The 12,082-nt window shown below is 43.0% G+C and overlaps 1 protein-coding gene across 1 annotated transcript in view; it reads left to right on the top strand.

Annotated features, from left to right (window-relative positions):
• The window catches only part of wtip (WT1 interacting protein), a 37,848-nt gene extending 28,157 nt beyond the window's left edge, over positions 1-9,691 (top strand). The window contains exons 4-8 of the mRNA XM_065013173.1: positions 2,954-3,016; positions 3,314-3,444; positions 3,543-3,594; positions 5,167-5,235; positions 6,391-9,691. Of these exons, the coding sequence (XP_064869245.1) occupies positions 2,954-3,016; positions 3,314-3,444; positions 3,543-3,594; positions 5,167-5,235; positions 6,391-6,543 (468 nt within the window). The 3' untranslated portion in view covers positions 6,544-9,691. The remainder of the gene's footprint in view (positions 1-2,953; positions 3,017-3,313; positions 3,445-3,542; positions 3,595-5,166; positions 5,236-6,390) is intronic.
• The last annotated feature ends 2,391 nt before the right edge of the window (positions 9,692-12,082 follow it).

Here is a 12,082-nt window from a genome sequence, read left to right as displayed (position 1 = left end):
AGCCCACAAAGGTCTCCGCCACGGTACAACCCAAGGGGGGGGCGGCAATCCGGACAGGAAGACCACATCAGTGACTCAACCCACTCAAGTGACGCACCCCTCCTAGGGACGGCATGGAAGAGCACCAGTAAGCCAGTGACTCAGCCCCTGTAATAGGGTTAGAGGCAGAGAATCCCAGTGGAGAGAGGGGAACTGGCCAAGCAGAGACAGCAAGGGCGGTTCGTTGCTCCAGTGCCTTTCCGTTCACCTCCTGGACCAGACTACACTCAATCATAGGACCCACTGAAGAGATGAGTCTTCAGTAAAGACTTAAAGGTTGAGACCGAGTCTGTGTCTCTCACATGGGTAGGCAGACCATTCCATAAAATTGGAGCTCTATAGGAGAAAGCCCTGCCTCCAGCTGTTTGCTTAGAAATTCTAGGGACAGTAAGGAGTCCTGCGTCTTGTGACCGTAGTGTACGTGTAGGTATGTACGGCAGGACCAAGTCGGAAAAATAGGTAGGAGCAAGCCCATGTAATGCTTTGTAGGTTAGCAGTAAAACCTTGAAATCAGCCCGAGCCTTAATAGGATACATTTTTTTGGTTCTAGTCAAGATTCTAGCAGCCATGTTTAGTACTAAATGAAGTTTATTTAGTGTTTTATCCGGGTAGCTGGAAAGTAGAGCTTTGCAGTCGTCTAACCTAGAAGTGACAAAAGCATGTATTCATTTTTCTGCATAATTTTTAGACAGAAAGTTTCTGATTTTTGCAATTTTACGTAGATGGAAAAAAACGGTCCTTGAAACAGTCTTGATATGTTCGTCAAAAGAGAGATCAGGGTCCAGAGTAACACCGATGTCCTTCACAGTTTTATTTGAGACAACTGTACAACCATCCAGATGAATTGTCAGAATCAACAGAAGATCTTTTTGTTTCTTGGAACCTAGAACAAGCATCTCTGTTTTTTTCGAGTTTAAAATTAGAAAATGTGCAGCCATCCACCTTCTTATGTCTGAAACACAGGCTTCCAAGGAGGGCAATTTTGGGGCTTCACCATGTTTCATCCGCATAGCAGTGAAAGTTAACATTATGTTTCCGAATGACATCACCAAGAGGTAAAATATATAGTGAAAACAATAGTGGTCCTAAAACGGAACCTTAAGGAACACCGAAATTTACAGTTGATTTGTCAGACAACAAACCATCCACAGAGACAAACTGATATCTTTCCGACAGATAAGATCTAAACCAGGCCAGAACTTGTCCGTGTAGACCAATTTGGGTTTCCAATCACTCCAAAAGAATGTGGTGATCGATGGTATCAAAAGCAACACTAAGGTCTAGGAGCACGAGGACAGATGCAGAGCCTCGGTCTGATGCCATTAAAAGGTCATTTACCACCTTCATAGGTGCAGTCTCAGTGCTATAATGGGGTCTAAAACCAGACTGAAGCATTTCGTATACATTGTTTGTCTTCAGGAAGGCAGTGAGTTGGTGCGCAACAGCTTTTTCTAAAAATTTTGAGAGGAATGGGAGATTCGATATAGGCTGATAGTTTTTTTATATTTTTGTGGTCAAGGTTTGGCTTTTTCAAGAGAGGCTTTATGCAGCTTGAAGGTTTAGAGGCCATGATTATTTTCATCAATGTGTCAAGAGATATAGTACTAAAACACTTGAGTGTCTCCCTTGACAAAGTCCCTAGCTTCCTCAGATTATTGACCACCAGCTCTGCCCTGTCATCGGGGCAGATGGTCTGTCTGGGGGGGTTAAAGGGGAAGCCCGGAGTCCCCCTCCCCATGCACCCCTCACCACCCCATCTCCACCTACTGCCTCTGTCCCACCATTACCCTCCCCCTCCTCTCATCAGGCCATGACCTCAGGGTCATGCGCTTTGCAGATGGTCACTATGGGACAAACATAACGATGGTAATGCATGTATAACTCACATTTAAATCCCTCATTGACTTCAGTGTGATATCTTATGTTCAAGTTACACATGTCTTACCTGGAGTTCGGGTACATCTCCTTGTGTTTGTGTGACTGTGGTGCAGACTTTTGGAGACCACCAATAGTAGAGAGCTGAGGACTGGATGTGTGCTGTACTCCTTCTGTTAGTAGAGTGCTCTGATGGGTTTGGTTTAGGACAGGTATCGTTACAGCAATGCCACTGGTCTCTTATATACATCTCAACCAAGAGAGGAGACAAAGGAAAAAGGACCAACTCCTTTCACATCAATATAAAGAGACCAGCAGCACCCCCTATAGATGGTGTCATTTAGGCTGTACTCTGGGTCCCTACATTTACATTTAGGTCATAGTGTTAGGGGTTCTCAAACCAGGGTTGGGGTCAATTCCAATTAAATTCTTGAATTCACTTATGAAGTGGAGAATTTATGTTGAATTCAAATTGAATTGGAATTGACTTGGAATTAGACTATTTGGACTGTTAGAATTTAAATGGAATTGAATATTTGTATATTTCCCAGTTACTGGAATGAATGCACTTATTATCAAAAATGGACTGCAGAATTTGTTTTAAATCATTTTAACTTGTATTTCTATATTTCCCGTATAGATAAGTAAGCTGTTTGAACAATGACATGATCAGCCTCTCTTAGAATTTGTGGAATTTTTCAGGAAAATATTGAATTGGGGATTTAATTATCGGAATTGATCTTACATTGGAATTGAGAGGAATTGAATTATCTCTGAATTCAAAAACTGACATACAATTAAAACTGAATTAAATGGAATTTACAGGGAGGATTTAAATTGGAATGTAATTTGTGGAATTAACCCCAACCCTGTCTCAAACACTTACAGGTGTCAAATTTAGCCATCCTCTTTTTTGTAATGCTACACTCCCAAATCTCAACCATACACAGTTAACAGTCAAAATGTAATAGTTTCCATTGCTACATGTTAGAATATTAAGAAACCCAGTGATAAGTCTTTTTTTTTTAATCTCCCACAGTACTCTGGCTTTCAGCAGACGGCAGAGAAGTGCTTTGTATGTGGTCACCTCATCATGGAAATGGTAAGAAATAACCTAATACTGTAGGAGGGCCTGCTAGATAGTGATAGGAGACAATCAGCAGAACAGTATGCCTGTCCCTCTCTGGGATCTCTCTTTGGCAGTACTGTATCTCTGCTCGACATGTGGCATCATACCTCCTAGTTTAGTTTTGTTTCTGTATCTGAATGCCAACGGGCTGGTGTGATTGACTCCTACTGAGAGGCCTCAATCTCTAGCCTTACTGTTATCTGTGTGTGTGTGTGTGTGTGTGTGTGTGTGTGTGTGTGTGTGTGTGTGTGTGTGTGTGTGTGTGTGTAGATCCTGCAGGCACTGGGCAAGTCCTACCACCCTGGCTGCTTCCGCTGTGTGGTCTGCACAGAGGGTCTGGACGGAGTACCTTTCACTGTGGACGTGGAGAACAACATCTACTGTGTTAAAGACTACCACACGTAAGGACATGTACTCTTTAAATCCTGGTTTGTGCTGAAACTGATATAAATTATACAGCATGTACCAAGACTTAACTTCTACTCTGTTTCCCCCACAGGGTCTTTGCCCCAAAATGTGCATCATGCAACCAGCCCATCCTCCCTGCTCAGGTAATGATGTGCCAATGACTGCTTGTATCTTCTCAGCTCCTGGCACTAGAGTTTGTCAGAGTCATATATAGTAAATACTGTCGAAGGTTGGGCCAATGCGTTTTTGTCTGAACGTTCCGAGATTGCCATTTTCTCCTCCATAGCAGTTGCTAAGTGATAATTGATGCTTCCGCGCTGTGCTGTTTATTTCTGATAGTTTTCAAAACCTATGAAGATATCCAGTGAAAGCAGATGAGCAATTACCGTAATTGCTGGACTATTAAGCGCACCTGAATATAAACCGCACCCACTGAATTATAAAAAAATATGTATTTTGTACATAAATAAGCCGCACATGTCTATAAGCCGCAGGTGCCTACCGGTACATTGAAACAAATTAACTTTACACAGCCTTGAAACGAAACACGGCTTGTAACAAAAATAAATAGGCTTTAACGAAACACGGCTTGTAACAAAAATTAAAACAGTAGCCTACCAAGCCTCCTCCTGTGCACTGAAACCACTGAAGTCATCTCCTTCGGTGTCGGAGTTGAATAGCCTCAGAATGGCTTCATCCGATGTTGGATCGTTTTCATTGTCGCTCTCGTCACTTTCATCAAATACCCCGCTGAGCTCATGCTGCCCTCTTCAACATGCAGCAGTCCAGCCTTTCGAAACCCGTTGATGATAGTGGATTTTTTGACAATGCTCCACGCTGTCAGGACCCACTGGCAGACTTGACCATAAGTTGCTCTTCGCATGCGGCCCGTTTTAGTGAAGGATTTCTCCCCACTTGTCATCCAAGCCTCCCACTGAACACGGAGCGCCATCTTAAATGCACGATTTACACTGATGTCGAGTGGCTGCAAATACTTTGGGCCATCTGCTTTTCTTCCCTGTGAAAGGTTTGTTGTCTTTTTGCACTGAGTCAGTTCCTCACGCTGCTGTTTACAAAGTCTTATAATCGACTCATTAAGGCCAAGCTCCCATGCAGCAGCTCTATTTCCTTTTCCAACAGCCAGATCGATCGCCTTCAACTTGAAAGCTGCATCATATGCATTTCTCCGTGTCTTTGCCATGATGAGGGTGACAAAATTACTACCGCAATCAGAATGATTGGAAGTTTGAGCGCGCTCGATTTACGTCACATTATGTGACGGTGCTCAGTTTTTTGGCGGCGGCATGAATCTTGCGAAAGCGGGAAAAATCCATAAATTAGCCGCGTCATTGTATAAACCGCGAGGTTCAAAGTGTGGGAATAAAGTAGCGGCTTATAATCCGGAAATTACGGTAATTGACACCACAACACGGTGCCTACGTGGATACACCTTATCCCCAATGCTAATCAATAAAAATGTCTGTTCAATTCGCTGCTCTGTTTTGCTTGTTTACAGTGGGTCATTTCATAGGGAATTGTCAGAGGCGCTCTCATATTGTTACAACTCCTACATTTTGAGAATAAAGGCACTAACATGGTGTCCGTTCTAAAAACCCATGGCGTCCGTTCTGACCCAACTCTCTTAATATCCAGCTCTGGTTGTTGGTGCCAGTGGAGACGGGGGGGTCTGACTGACTGTGTGTGTTTCCTGACAGGGCTCTGAGGAGACCATCCGGGTGGTGTCCATGGACAAGGACTACCATGTGGAGTGCTATCACTGTGAGGTGAGACAATGTCATTACCACCCTGTTTGTGTGTCTTGTCTTATTTATGTGTTGAACGTAGCCAGCACATTGGCTATGATCTTTAAATGTCTGTCCGTTTTAGTGTAAATGCTATGGCTGTATGGGTGTGCGCGCTACACACACAAACTGAACCTCAGTGAGGGGCAAACCAATGTGGTGACTCATTGTCCAGGAACATTCCAGAGTTGAGCTGTGGGAGGTGGGAGAGGAGAGGGTAGGCTGATAGCGCTGGACTCAGCTGGACATCAGACCAGGGGTTGTTGTTTGACTACCCTGGAATCTCAGCACTCTGAGAGACCGCTCAGACCACTTACTCACTCAGACACATGTACAGGAAATCATCCCACGTGACCTACAAACCTCAGTGTAATCAAAGTCATTAGTGAAGTCAGCCAAATTGAATTCCTGACAGTGCATTCATTAACACAGCAGTTTAATGATAGCTGTGTCAAGTGTGAGTCATTGTAACCAGGGCTCAAATAAAGTGTGATTGTAAGTGTGTGTGAGTTTGATCAATAATTCCATGTTTAATGGCAAAAGCTGGTTGACTCATTTCATTATCACACATTCCAGGGAATAGCTCGTATCCCGTCTAGGTGAGTGATAAAGGTATTATGTAGACAATAGGTAATCATTCAGCAGCCTCTGTGGGGTTGATAGTCATTACAGGGGTCTAAAGTCCAGGTCGGCAGGGGATGGAAAATTCATCACATATTTAAGAAATGGTTAAGAGCCCCGTATGTAATTATTATTTATTTAACTAGGCAAGTCAGTTAAGAACAAATTCTTATTTACAACGACGGCCTAGGAACGGTGGGTTAACTGCCTTTGTTCAGGGGCAAAACAACAGATTTGTACCTTGTCAGCTCAGGGATTTGATCTAGCAAACTTTCGGTTACTGGCCCAATGCTCTAACCACTAGGCTACCTGCCACCCCATGTAAACTTGACAGGAATACCCATCAGTGGCCTTTCATATCAGTCGAGAGGTATAAAAGTTAGAAATATGAAATATGGATAGTTTTGATATCCAGCACCTGCTCAAATGCATTAGATGGGTGTATATAATATTTTCCTTCACAAATTTCCAGCTACTGCAGTTCACTGAGTCTATCTCTCTCCCTCGGTGTTGTAGGACTGTGGCCTCCAGCTAAACGACGAGGAGGGTCACCGCTGTTACCCCCTGGATTGCCACCTGCTCTGTCACGGCTGCCACATCCGCAGGCTCAAGGTCCCAGTGCCCGGCCACCAGCCACCCAGCTACCCACTACACGTCACTGAGCTGTGAGAGGGCAGGGTCGGCGAGGAACCAACTCCAGCCAAGCCCAACCCACCGCTGACCCGCCTCCCAGGTGATCTGAGACAACATAGCAGAAAGAAGAAGGAATCCCCCGCCCACGGAATCCCGGGAACTTCAGAACCTCTTCTTGCATGACAGAACAGAACAGAGAGACCCTGGGAGACTTCGCTCTCTACTTGCCAGCCGTGCCCTGGGGAGAGGAGAGAGATACAGGGCCATGGACAAGTCATGGACAAGACAAATCAGTTTTTTTCTCCCTCCTTTCTCCTTTTGGCCTGTAAACAGTGAAGCAGGCCGAGGCCCCAGCCCACCCAGAGGCCCTGGCCGATGTCAGCACCGTGACCCCTGCACATTCATCACAGTGGGGACTGGCCTGGATGGAGGGAGGGGGCCACTCTCTCTCTATCTCCATCGCTCTCTTTTTTCCTCCCTTTCTATTTTGTTCATTCCTTCGAGCTGAAGCCCAATGCCATGATGCATTTACTGCTCCTCTGTCAGAGAGAGAGAGAGCTGGACAGCGTCTCTGCCAGGAGGCTGGGAGGCCATGAAACAGGCCGCTACATAACATTCCAGCACTGTCTGGCAGGGTTAGAGGGTTGGACATGCTGTGCCTTCAGAGTGGCCTTCCACTGAGAAACCTCACCGAATGGTGACAGTGCCACAGTCCAGCTATCTACGGCTATGCAAGGGTACCGAGTCTACCAGCAACAGAGCGCCTTCGTGTGACTCTGTGACACACTCTCCTGTACCATCCCTTCATGTGACTCTGTGACACACTCTCCTGTACCATCCCTTCATGTGACTCTGCGACACAGTCTCCTATACCATCCCTTCATGTGACACAGTCTCCTGTACCATCCCCTCATGTGACTCTGTGACACATGCTCCAGTGGCATAGTGGATGTTCGTGGCACGACATGCACTGTCAGTAGCCACAGCGCTAGCCTGGGCTGGCACTCATTCCACTTAGCAGTCTTAGAAGACGTGACCTCGAGAGATTCACAAGCAGTGTCTCAACGATTATATAACAAGATAAAAAGTTAGAAGCACGTAGATTGCCTATATATTTTGCAGACATTTTCCACATAAGATTCTAGAAGTGTAGTGTATTTTCTTGCTGCGTTATTATTATCAAATGGAATCGGAGGCCAAACGAGCTGTCGCCGTCTTAACGGTCCTCTGAAGGGTATTGGTCCGTTGTTTAATTTCTCCTCAAGGACACATGTCCTAGAGGCCTCTGTGTTGTCGTTGGTCATGCGATCCACAGACCTGTTAACATGTACAGTTCCACACACTGGTTATTTGACCCATATGGTAGCACTGAGTAAGTGAGTGTCTGACCATCGAGAGTCCCCACATATCCTCCTCATGCATACGTTACTGTGTCATACCTACTGGTTGATCTGATTGTCTGGTTGGTTGTGGGAGTTGCTGGTCCAACCCATGTCTCTGGGGAATCCATCCCCCGTGTTTTCCCTCGCTGGTTGTGCCGTTGTGTGCATCTCTGTGTGTGTGTGTGTGTGTGTTAGTTTGTTGGTCTATAGACGCTGAGTGTACAAAACATTAAGAACTGCTCTTTCCATGGCATAGACTGACCAGGTGAATCCAGGTGATGTCACTTGTTAAATCCACTTCAATCAGTGTAGTTGAAGACAGGTTAAACCTGATTTTTAAGCCTTGAGACAATTGAGACATGGATTGTGTATGTGAGCCATTCAGAGGGTGAATTGGCAAGACAAAATATTTTTAAGTGCCTTTGAACAGGGTATGGTAGTAGGTGTCAGGCACACCAGTTTGTGTCACAAACTGCAATGGTGCTGGGTTTTTCATGCTGAACAGTTTCCTGTGTGTATCAAGAATGGTCTACCACCCAAAAAACATACAACCAACTTGATACAACTGTGGGAAGCATTGGAGCCAACATGGACCTGCATCCATGTGGAACACTTTTGACACCTTGTAGAGTCCATGTCTGATGAATTGAGGCCGTTCTGAGTGCAAACGGGGGTGTAACTCAATATTAAGGAGGTGTTCTTAATGTTTGGTATACCCAGTGTGTGTGTGTGTGTGTGTGTGTGTGTGTGTGTGTGTGTGCGCATGTGTGTGTGTGTGTGTGTGTGTGCGTGCGTGCGTGCGTGCGTGCGTGCGTGCGTGTGTGTGTGTGTGTGTGCACCAGTGGCAGTGCCATGGTGCATGTACCTTGTTGAGTGAGCAGGACAACGGCCATCCAGCTCCACAAAACGACCCATGCTCTCTCAATCTCTCTCCAACAGAAAGGATGGGTTAAGGCTCCTTTCTGTTGAGGATGGAACTGTCCTCTCATACTACTGAATCTAACAGACAAGGAGGCTGACGTAGAGATTACGGAGAGGAGTGGCCGACACAGGCATCATGTGCTTTCTGATGTATCCCTCGATGAGATTCTTTGGAATGTAATTATTAGTGTATGTTTGGAAAACTGTTGTTTCATTTTTGCTCTGCTCCCAGTTGTACATTTACAGAAGTGAAAAGGCTAGTATCCCTGGAGTACATGTTTTTGCTGGGAAATTCCCTTTGATGGTAGATAAACTGAATCTCAGCATAGTATGACGAGACTCCTAGTCAAGGAATGTGTAATACACTTGAAGAATGAGGCAATGGCATTTTCTGAACTGTAGTTTGAATAGTACAATAAGACCCACTCATCAATCTCAAATCATTTTTCATTAAAGCAGAAAATGTTTAGACTTGACAAGAGTTGATCCCCTTTAACGATGTCTTAATACACCTCTTTTAAAAAATACTACTTCAGTTCCATTTCTATTGCATAGCACACAGCTAGTTTCCCCAGACCTGTACATAAAGAGGCTAGTTTTCCTTTCATCCTCTGTCATAAATCACTCTGAAAGTGAAGACTTCTCTCTCTCCTATCAGTAGTTTTCAATAAGCACATATGACACCTCTGTCACATCACTTTTGTATCGCTTTTGTATAAGTGTTTGATTACCTAGATGGTTCATAAAAAAGGAAACTAGATTTATTTATCTAAACATGAAAAAGTCTAAAGTTATTTAATGTATTAAAAATCGGGACGTATCATTTAACTGTAGATTATATCATCTGCTTTTTAAATAAAGTGGTTTTGTAGCTAACTTAAACCAAATGATGATGTCTTTTTTGTTGTATGTGAAGTCATATGATCATTTCTATCCAAATGATGGCACTTTGTTGAACTACAACACAAATACCTTGTTACCATACTATTACCATGTTATTACCATTTTATTGCATGCTGTAATGTAGTGCTGCCATTGGACATAAATCAACAACGAAATGTGGTAAACTTGGGAATGATATGGGAATGATTTAGCCTGAACTTGATAGTGATATGGACAACTGGCTTTCCCATGGCCTTGCCTTGTCTCCCTGTGGAGAAGATGGATGCTTACAAAGATGAAAAATCCCAGCTCTGGATGAAAGTCCCATGCTGTTGTTCATGCCTTCCAGTTACCTCTGTGTACTCAGATGTTTGTTCAAGAAAGATATCATCGTCAGATCAGAGCTACTGCAATTGTGGTGTGTAATTACATCCCCGCACGCAAGTCTCTCCAGCAAGTCGTGTGATGGAGGATCCCTCAGAGCAGAGAGCAGCCCCCACCGTGGTATGTACAGTATGATAGCTCTGGTCCTGACAGTCATCACTGATAGGGTAGTCTCTGGGGTGTTGTTGGCTCCGGAAGTAAACAGTCCATTTGCACTTTACTGGAATCAGAGGCCATGTATCAAGCATCTCAGACTGCGATTGCTGATATAATTTTCCCTTTTGCCCATTGTGATCTATAAGGCAAAACTGATCCTAAATCAGCACTCCTATTCTGAGACGCTTGATACTTACAGCCCAAGACCCTCACTACTGGACTTGTTCTGGTTACTAAGTTTTAGTTATGATTAGTCAATTCACTCAACAAGTTCTGAATGACAAAACGAGGTAGAAGCATCTAACACACACAGACAATCTGCTCTTAAAACGAGGTAGAATCATCTAACACACACATACAATCTGCTCTTAAAACGAGGTAGAAGCATCTAACACACACAGACAATCTGCTCCGGGTCTGTTTCTGCACATTTACCCTTTGTTTTCTGTCTCTAATCAGGTTTAAATAACACTACAGGGATTATAAACTGAATCAAATTAGCAAACTGTCTAGATGAACAAGAAGATGGCACCCCACGGTTTCCTATTGTACAAGTGAGAGGATTTAAGACGGATTCTTAAATTAACGTCCTGTTGGACTACATTTGTGCCAATTGGAGCATAAAGTAGGATGGTTACTGTAATGCTCCCCTTAAACTCTTAAGTGAATCCCCCAACTCTATAATACCTCACAATAACCACAAGCCTGGAGGAGCCACCTCAAGTACACTACAAATACCACACAGTCACACATTGGGCCTATGGAGATTTGAATTGCAAAAAAAAGTGTTTTTTGATATATTGTTCTTTGTGACCGTCTCTGAGGTTGTTAAGTGTGTGTCATCCCACTTGACAATTTATCATTTATCTTTTGGCATCACATTAGGTCAGAAATAAGCACATAATCAGATACTTAGAAATCAACATCAACAACAAAATCACTATTTGCTGTGATTGCAGCATGAGATTCTCTGATATGATTCTGGATAGTCCTGAATGAATCTGAATAATTATGAGTGAGAAAGTTAAAGACACACAAATATCATACCACCAAGACATGCTAACCTCCCCCCATTACAAGAGGGGTATGATATTTATGCCCCTGTAACTTTCATTTCATCATTATTCACGATTATCCATAATCATGGTAGAATCCACATTAATGTAGAAGTGTTTGGAAACATATTATGTTCTTATTTACAATAAAAGTGACTCCAAAATGACACAATATATTATTTATCATTCATTTCTATTGGGCACAAAATAATTAATGTAATAGTGTTTAGAAACATATTCTATTCTTATTTAGAGTAAAAGTGACTCCAAAATGACACAATACATTTTACCATTAATTTCTATTGGGCACAAAATAATCGGAAACACAACCAAAACAAACCGCAAATAGTCACAAACCTGATGTAGTCATTGTGTTCTAGGAATATGGTCCCCTAAAATGGGGGACTATGTACAAAAAGTGCTGTAATTTCTAAACGGTTCACCTGATATGAATCGAAATACCCTCAAATTAAATCTGACAGTCTGCACTTTAACTTAATAATTATTTAATAATTTATTTTTTATATTTTATTTTATGCACTTTGACATTTTTCTTCTGTAATGAAAAGTTCTTTACAAATGTAATACAGGATTATTATTACTATCATTTCAAACCCAAAGTGCTGGAGTACAGAGCACAGAGCCAAAACAAAAATGTTTCACTGTCCCAGAACTTTTAGAACTCACTGTACAGTGCATTCGGAAAGTATTCAGACCCCTTGACTTTTTCCACATTTTGTTACGTTACAGCTTTATTCTAAAATGGATTCAATTGTTTATTTTTTTATCATTCTA

Source organism: Oncorhynchus nerka, linkage group LG28 (genome assembly GCF_034236695.1).
Source record: "Oncorhynchus nerka isolate Pitt River linkage group LG28, Oner_Uvic_2.0, whole genome shotgun sequence".
NCBI classification, from domain to species: Eukaryota; Metazoa; Chordata; class Actinopteri; order Salmoniformes; family Salmonidae; genus Oncorhynchus; species Oncorhynchus nerka.
This window is presented reverse-complemented; position numbering and strand designations above follow the sequence as displayed.